The sequence below is a fragment of the Podarcis pityusensis genome, assembly GCF_964106645.2.
Source record: "Podarcis pityusensis genome assembly, chromosome: 9".
Taxonomy (NCBI): Eukaryota; Metazoa; Chordata; class Lepidosauria; order Squamata; family Lacertidae; genus Podarcis; species Podarcis pityusensis.
The window spans coordinates 67129020-67138156 of record NC_138034.1 but is presented as its reverse complement, the minus strand read 5'-3'; the positions used below and the strand labels follow the sequence as shown (position 1 = coordinate 67138156).

The 9137-nt window shown below is 47.6% G+C and overlaps 1 protein-coding gene across 1 annotated transcript; it reads left to right on the top strand.

Moving 5' to 3' along the window:
* Nucleotides 1-8780, top strand: PIGM (phosphatidylinositol glycan anchor biosynthesis class M). Its single transcript, XM_081020979.1, has 2 exons — nt 1-128; nt 5285-8780. The coding sequence occupies exon 2, from the start codon at nt 5438-5440 to the stop codon at nt 6719-6721; it is 1284 nt and encodes a 427-aa protein (XP_080877105.1). The 5' UTR covers nt 1-128; nt 5285-5437; the 3' UTR covers nt 6722-8780.
* The last annotated feature ends 357 nt before the right edge of the window (nt 8781-9137 follow it).

The window sequence follows — 9137 nt, the reverse complement described above, 5'->3', positions numbered from 1 at the left end:
ATGCGCATGCGCTTCTCCGAGCAGCCCCTGCTTCCTGCAAGCGAGGAGATTTGCTTTCCAAATGCTGCAAAGCAGCTTCGCGGACCTTCTTCCCCGGAGCAACCTGCGCGGCGGAATCACCCTCACAGGTACCCTTTCCTGCAAAGGTCCTGCTCCTGCCCTGCTTGCTGTTCCTGCCCATTATTTACTTTTGCTCCTTGAAGGAATGGTCATATCCGGGCTAAATGCACATAAATAGAAAGGTGGGCACGTGGGCACATGAAATGCACGCAGCTCAGTGGTGGTGGTTGTTGTTTAGTCGTTTAGTCGTGTCCAACTCTTGGACCAGAGCACGCCAGGCACTCCTGTCTTCCACTGCCTCCCGCAGTTTGGTCAAACTCATGCTGGTAGCTTCGAGAACACTGTCCAACCATCTCATCCTCTGTCGTCCCCTTCTCCTTGTGCCCTCCATCTTTCCCAACATCAGGGTCTTTTCCAGGGAGTCTTCTCTTCTCATGAGGTGGCCAAAGTATTGGAGCCTCAGCTTCAGGATCTGTCCTTCCAGTGAGCACTCAGGGCTGATTTCCTTCAGAATGGAGAGGTTTGATCTTCTTGCGGTCCATGGGACTCTCAAGAGTCTCCTCCAGCACCAGAATTCAAAAGCATCAATTCTTCGGAGATCAGCCTTCTTTATGGTCCAGCTCTCACTTCCATGCATCACTACTGGGAAAACCATAGCTTTAACTATACGGACCTTTGGTATGATGCCCCTATTTTCATTCGAGAAATGCTGGAGGGAATGTCTCTATTTTCATTGGAGAAATGTTGGAGGGTATGGAATAGGGTATGCATAGAGCCATAGAACTGTAGAATTGGAAGGGACCCCGAGAGTCATCTAGACCAACCCCCTGCAATGCAGGAATCCATGACCTGGAGTACTGTGTCCAGTTCTGGACACCACAGTTCAAGAAGGAGACTGACAAACTGGAACATGTGCAGAGGAGGGCAACCAAAATGGTCAAAGGCCTGGAAACGATGCCTTATGAGGAACGGCTAAGGGAGCTGGGCATGTTTAGCCTGGAGAAGAGGAGGTTAAGGGGTGATATGATAGCCATGTTCAAATATATAAAAGGATGTCACATAGAGGAGGGAGAGAGGTTGTTTTCTGCTGCTCCAGAGAAGCGGACACGGAGCAATGGATCCAAACTACAAGAAAGAAGATTCCACCTAAACATTAGGAAGAACTTCCTGACAGTAAGAGCTGTTCGAGAGTGGAATTTGCTGCCAAGGAGTGTGGTGGAGTCTCCTTCTTTGGAGGTCTTTAAGCAGAGGCTTGACAACCATATGTCAGGAGTGCTCTGATGGTGTTTCCTGCTTGGCAGGGGGTTGGACTCGATGGCCCTTGTGGTCTCTTCCAACTCTATGATTCTATGACAGGTGGCCACCCAACCTCTGCTTTAAAAAACCTCCAATGCAGAAGTTTAGTCATCGTTAAGAGTGGGTTTCTGTCAATCATTGATTGTGCCCGATCTGCTTCTGCACAGTGACTGCCCCGGCTCCTTCCTTCCTTTCCTTGCCATCCGTTTTTTTCAAAAAGCTTCCTGATTTCTCTGCTCCATGTCCCTGTTGCTGCTGCAACTCTGAGCTCCCAACAGCAGGGACAGCCCTCTAGTTATTCCTTCTCTTTCAGCAGCAGAGAGAGGGTGGGGTCCCTCCTTTCTACCCCACCCTGGGCCTTGCCTCTCAATTTGTCCCCCCCCCCAATCTATTCAATACAGTGGTACCTCAGGTTACATACGCTTCAGGTTAAAGACTCTGCTAACCCAGAAATAGTGCTTCAGGTTAAGAACTTTGCTTCAGGATGAGAACAGAAATCATGCTCTGGCGGCGCAGCGGCAGCAGGAGGCCCCATTAGCTAAAGTGGTGCTTCAGGTTAAGAACAGTTTCAGGTTAAGTACGGACCTCTGGATCGAATTAAGTACTTAACCTGAGGTACCACTGTACTCCGTCTTTCCTGTTCTTTGCTTGGGTCTTATTTTACAATAATAATAATAATTATTATTATTATTATTATTATTATTATTATTATTTATACCTCACCCATCTGGCTGGGCCTACCCATCCACTCTGGGCGGTTTCCAACAAAATATTAAAATACAGTAATGTATCAAACATTAAAAGCTTCCCTAAACAGGGCTGCCTTCAGATGTCTTCTAGAACTCTGGTGGTAGTTGTTTATGTCTTTGACATCTGGTGGGAGGGCGTTCCACAGGGCGGGTGCCACTACCGAGAAGGCCCTCTGCCTGGTTCCCTGTAACTTGATTTCTCACAGTGAGGGAACCGCCAGAAGGCCCTCGGCGCTGGACCTCAGTGTCCAGGCTGAACGATGGGGGTGGAGACGCTCCTTCAGGTATACAGGACCGAGGCCGTTTAGGGCTTTAAAGGTCAACACCAACACTTTGAATTGTGCTCGGAAGCGTACTGGGAGCCAATGTAGGTCCTTCAAGACCGGTATTATGTGGCCTCAGCAGCCACTCTCAGTCACCAGTCTAGCTGTTCTTTCCATGCGGATTCTCCTCTCTCAGTGTATTGTGTGGCTCTGACTCTTTGTGAGTGTATGCTAAAGGTGACTTAGGAGTGTGTGTCTCCTCATTTCTTTGTGTGCATGCACGCAGGCTGTGTGTTAGAACTGCGTGTCTGGTTTTTTTTTCTATGTGTGCGCACAAAAGGTGTGAGTTTGGAATGCGTACCTCATTCTGTGTGTGTGCATGCATGCATGTCTGAAGAATGTGAGTAGAATTGTGCCTCTGATTTTTAGAGTTAAAAGTGTGAGTTAGGAGTGTGTTTGTGTGTGTTGGGAATGTGCCATGTTCTGTCTCTTTGTGTTCTAAGGTTATGCGTTAGAAATGTGTTTCTGATCGTGTTTATGGTTCTGCATGTCTGGTCCTGCCCGCTGTCGAAATACAGCCTCCGAGAGGTTTCCACTTAAGTAATCTGGCCCTCAGGCCGACAGAGGTTTCCCAACCTGTTCTTGCACGTAACAGGTAGGGGGAAATGGCATCCCTGCCCAGGCAGCTCACAAGATGAGACCCGCTGTCAAATTGCATTATGTACCTTCCACACCGTTCTCTCAGATTCCTAGTTTCCCTGCTTCTGGCCGTGTTTCCCAAGCGGCTTACAAAACAAGACAAGGAAGCTCCACTAATCAAAAGCCAGGCTTCTGCTTTAACTGTACTGTCATACCTCAGGTTACGATGTGGGTGGTGCTGTGGGTTAAACCACAGAGCACAGGACTTGCCGATCAGAAGGTCAGCGGTTCGAATCCCCGCAACAGGGTGAGCTTCCGTTGCTCGGTCCCAGCTCCTGCCAACCTAGCAGTTCGAAAGCACATCAAAGTGCAAGTAGATAAATAGGTACCACTCCGGCGGGAAGGTAAACGGTGTTTCCATGCGCTACTCTGGTTTGCCAGGAGCGGCTTAGTCATGCTGGCCACATGACCCGGAAGCTGTACGCCGGCTCCCTTGGCCAATAAAGCGAGATGAGCGCCGCAACCCCAGAGTTGGTCACGACTGGACCTAGTGGTCAGGGGTCCCTTTATCTTTACCTTTACCTCAGGTTACAGACCCTTCGGGTTGCACGTTTTTGGGTTGCACACCTCCCCGAACCCAGAAGTACTGGAACAGGTTACTTCTGGGTTTCGGCGCTTTGCGCATGCACAGAAGCACCGAATCGCAACCCGTGCGTACGCAGACGCGATACTGCGGGTTGCGAATGCTGCAGGTTGCGAATGTGCCTCCTGCACAGATCACGTTCGCAACCCGAGCATCCACTGTACAGGCAACTCCCCACTTGCACATGATGTACTTATGTGCAACTCTGTACACATGCGGCACAGGGAACCCAGAAAGGGAAGTGGACCCTCCACAGAGCCTCTCCCAGGTGCTCCCCACTTCTAGGTTCCACTTCCGGGTTTCCAGCGCTGCGGTGTTCTCAATCACACACAAGCAGATCATGTGCTAGTGGGGAGCTGCTTGTATTATTATTCTTTTAAATTTGCTTTTCGACTTCCTTAAAAACTGTGATGTTGGTCAGCCTGGAGAAATCTGCTTTGTGGCCCAATTTTGAACCCTTGCCAATATTTGCAAATGTGTTTTTGGTGGTTTTTAATTGCTTTTAATAGGCTTTCCACCTTATTATAAATTGTATTGTTTTGACATTTTGATGAGTGCCACTCTGGGCTACTTTGTTTTTTGTTTTTGTTTTTTTTAATAATCTTCATTAATTTAAATTACACACATATACAAAGAATTTACAATCTCATACTACAAAAAGAAAATTAAAGAAAAATCAAGAAAAGAAGAAAATACAGAAAATAGAAAGAAGAAAAAGCAGATTTACGTGCATTAAAAAACTTACTGTATTTTTCACACCATAGGACGCACCGGACAATAGGACGCACCTTGTTTTAGAGGGGGGAGAACAGGAAAAAAAAATTCTCCCCCTCTCTGCCCAGCGCCCCTTCAGTGAAGCGGCAGGAGGCGCTGCGCAGAGAGAGGGAGAATTTTCCCCCTCTTGTTTTCCCGCTCTAAAACAAGGTGCCGTTTAAAACAAGGTAGCCGTTCAGGCGGCTACCTTGGAAGCCTGGAGAGCGAGAGGGGTCGGTGCACACCGACCCCTCTTGCTCTCCAGGCTTCAGGTTCCTTTCGACCTGCTCTTTGGGGCTGGTGGGGGGAAGCCCACCACCAGCCCCAAAGAGCAGGTCAGGGAGCAGCGGAAAGGCGCAGCGGAGAGGCTCCTGCCATAGCCGCGCATCACCTCTCCAGCCGGGAGACGGTCGCGGGGCTATGGCGTCTTCGCTCCATAGGACGCACACACATTTCCCCTTCATTTTTGAAGGGGAAAAAGTGCGTCCTATAGAGCGAAAAATACGGTAATCTTCCTAATTAATACTTAAATAAACACTTAAATAAAAAAGACTTCTGACAAAACGAGTCTTCCAGTCATCTCATTGTACTGTTTACACTGTCATCGTTCCTTTCGCACAGTTTTATATTCTTTAATATTGTTCCTGTCTACTCCACAAACGGTATTTGTTGGGTTTACAAGTATCACTCAAGTTGTGCTAATATGGTGCGGTTGGTACAACATGATCTTATATAATCTGGGCTACTTTGGGTGGGATGCAAATTGAATAAACAAAGAAGCATGGCCGGCAGGCCAAAGGGTTCCCCCATCACAGGGTAAAATAGCTAGGCCCTTGCAAAATGCCAATAGCAGCTGACCTTTCTTACTGTCTCTTAAACAGGGTTGTTTGCTACTTACGCAGAGCTCTTTTGATTTGATTTGCATCTGAAGAAGTCGACAGCAAGGCAGGAGTGACCGTGAAGGATGGCTCAAGTCTGGACCAGCAGTGGGATCCGCTTCTTGTTTTAACGCCCCCTCTCAAAGAGACCCAAATATGGTGCCACATCAGACATTAAGGAAACGGATCCTTTCCGGATTCCTCAGGAAAGAACTCCTGTTCAGCGCTGCGTTCACCATCAGGCTCGCTCTTGTCTTCTACGGAGTTTATCAGGACAGGACGATGCTGGTGAAATATACGGACATCGACTATCAGGTCTTCACTGATGGCGCCAAGTACGTCACGGAAGGGAAATCTCCCTACCTGAGAGCCACTTACCGTTACACCCCGCTGCTGGCCTGGATCTTGACCCCAAACATTCACTTGACTGATCTGTACGGAAAGATCCTTTTTGTTGCTGGGGATATGGTTGCTGCTTACCTCATCTATGAGATCCTGCTTCTCAGAGGCCTGGGAGACAGGGAGGCTTGTGGCTGCTGTGCTTTCTGGCTCCTCAACCCCCTGCCAATGGCCGTGTCCAGCCGGGGGAATGCGGAATCTCTCATCGCAAGCCTGGTCCTTGGCACCATGTACTACGTGGAGAAGAAGCGCTTGGTGATGGCGGCCGTTCTTTACGGCCTCTCCGTGCATATGAAGATTTACCCGGCGACCTATGCATTGCCATTAGCCCTTCATCTGCAAAGCTGCGGGAACCCCGAGCGAAGAGAAGCAAACATTTCGAAGGGGAAGCTCTCGCTCGCCGATGACTTCCTGCGGCCTCTCTTAAGGCTGTTGTCCAGCCGCGACGTCCTGGTTTTCGGGACGGTGGCCGGTTCCACGTTTGCAGCCCTGGGCCTCGCGTTTTACCTCCGTTACGGCTGGGAGTTTCTGGAGCACACCTACCTCTACCACCTGACGCGCCGAGACATCCGCCACAACTTCTCGCCTTACTTTTACATGCTGTACCTGACGGCGGAAAGCGAGTGGAGTTTCCCCCTCGGACTTGCGGCCTTCCTCCCGCAGCTCCTCCTCCTGTTGGTCATATCCTTGGCTTATTACCAGGACCTTGTCTTCTGCTGCTTCCTGCAGACTGCGGTGTTTGTGAGCTTCAACAAAGTGTGCACATCCCAGTATTTCCTCTGGTACCTTTGCCTCCTTCCACCTGTGCTGCCTCACTTGAGGATGTCTTGGGTACGGGCTGCCACGCTTCTCCTGCTGTGGCTTCTTGGACAAGGTCTGTGGTTGGCGCCAGCCTATTTTCTGGAGTTCAAAGGGCAAAACACTTTCTTGCTCATCTGGCTAGCAGGCTTGCTCTTCCTCCTTATCAACTGCACGATCCTCGTTCAGATTATTTCTCACTATTGTACGGCGCAGGTGACCAGGAAAGTGAAGCAGCGGTGAGGCCTGACTCCTCACAAAGGAGGAATCTTGCAGGTGTTTCTCTGAGAGGGGTTATTCATTGAGCAAGACTGGGTAACAACAGACATTTTTTTAAAAGTTTGGGGGATTTCTTTTTCGGTATCGTTTTTGCACCGTTTTGGAAACTCTCGCCCTTCGTTTTGAGAAAGGCGAAGGCCTTTTTTTGAGGTCTGCTTCTTCTGAAACATGACTATTGTTGTGCTTTCATTTGTTACGTAACTGGTTCCCATTTCTACTGCATTGCACCGTTCAGATATTTTAACGGCACTTGATGTCAGGAGTTGGAGTCTGGAGTAGGTCAGCAATAAAAAACCCACAGGTGTGAGTGAAGTTCACTCTTTATTCAAAGAAACCAAAACAGCTCAGGCCTAGTATCACAGCAACTCTTCTCTGTAGGTCTGGCCCCAATGAGGCAGTTGCAAGGACTGGAGGTCCTCGCCTTCCCACCACTCTCTAAGACTCCTCCTCTCCCTGGTTATTCCACAGCAACAGCAAGCTGAGGCTCTGTCTAGTCTCTCTTTGCTCTGCCCTCTTCATTCCTCTATGGGAGACCAGGGAGGAGAGGAGCTGGTCGCAGCAAGAAAGGAAGACTCCCTGGTTTCTTCAGCAGCCCACCTCATCTCCGTCTCCTGGTCCCCCTCCTCTCCAGCCTCTGATTCTGGACTGCTCTCTGCCACAGCCTCTTCCTGCTCACTAAAGCCTGTTGTGTCTTCAGCTTCCAAACCATCTCCTCCCAGTCTGCCCCTTCTTCTCCCTCTGACCACTCATCACCGTCTCACCACCAGTCCCCTGGCTCAGAGCCTTCTTCCCTAGCTGGTGCCTCCCACCATTCCTTTGTGTCCAGCACAGGTGTAATACGTGCAAGTCCAGGTGTAATATTATATTTGCCCCAAAGCGCCGACTGGACTCTCCGCATATGAACCAGCCCTTCTCTGTGTTTCCCACTTGCGGGGAACGCAGGGGTCTTGGTCAGGCAAGAAGCGTCTTGGCAGTGTTGGCCCCCTTGCCTATGGAACATTCTTTCTAGGGAGATACCTAGCACCATCTCTGGCAGCTTTTAGGTACCAGGCTAAGCTTTTTCCTGTTTATCTAGGTCTTTTGTTAATTAATAATGCTGCCTCCTATGGTGGTGCTCATCTTTTAGATGCGTGGTTAGGACTAGATCCTTATTTTACTGTGCATTTGTGTATATTGTATTGTTGGCACTTTAATTTTTCTCTCCTCTTAATTTTTTTTCATATACTGCGTTTCATTTGTTTGTCAAGTCCCTTTGAGACTGTAAAAAGCCACCAATAAATGAGATGATGACGACGACGACGATGATGATTATGATTAATATTAGATGTTTATTCACATTTCCACCACATTCTTGACCTACTGCTCTGTCAACTGGCCAGCCATGTAGCTGGCAAGTACAAAGGTTTTGCTGTTGCTGTTGCAAGTGTTTAAACTCTGCCTGGTTGCATTGCTAAGCATGCCCAAGAAACCCCCGTAGGTCAAAGAGCCTTCTGGGTCAAAGGAGTAAATTCTCTGGAAAATTAAACTAAAGTAATTTCAGGGAGTTTCCAAGCGATTGTTTTAAGTTTCTTCATTCTCTCTCTTCTGTAGAAGTTGTTGAGTTTCCTGCATCCCACAATAGCAGCCAATTATGCAATAACATAATTGCTCTGGAAAGCAAATCTTTATGAGCCCCTGAGCTGAAGCTATTTTTGTGATGGTTGATTTTGAAATTGATTCCTTTTTTTGTGTTTGTTTTTGTTTCTCGTAATGTATTTCTTTGTTTGTTTCTTTTTTTATAAGCCCCTTTTAATATTTTTTTTTGCGTGTTGAAAAGCGGCATACCAAGAAAATTATGAATGAACACATATCTATTTAGGACCAGTCTTGTTTTTATGATTGTAAATTATAAATTAGAATATTTTCTAATATTCTGTTTTAATGCTGTAACACACCCTGGGACCTTCCCTTTGTGCCAGGTTGGGGACCTGTCCCACCTGTCCCTTACTGTACAGGAAAACACTGCTGGACATTTTCCATTTGATTTAATTTTGATTTATTATATTTCTATGCCATTTTTCATCCAAATGAACCCCAAAGCAGCTTGCAAACAATAAACAACAATAGCACAGTAGTACATAATGGAACATCACAAACACAGCCTAAATCATATAGAATGATTAACAAATTGTCATTGAAACAATTGCAATCTATAAAACACTGTTAACGAGGCAACAAGAAGAAGCTAAAACAAATGCCACATTATCCGATTAACAATTCGATACAGCATTTGTAATCTATAAAACAACATTAGCAGCATTAACAAAACAGAAGATAAACTAAGCGCTATTAAGCTCATAAACAAACCCTCCACAAGCCACGTACTGTTGCCTGGTTGCAT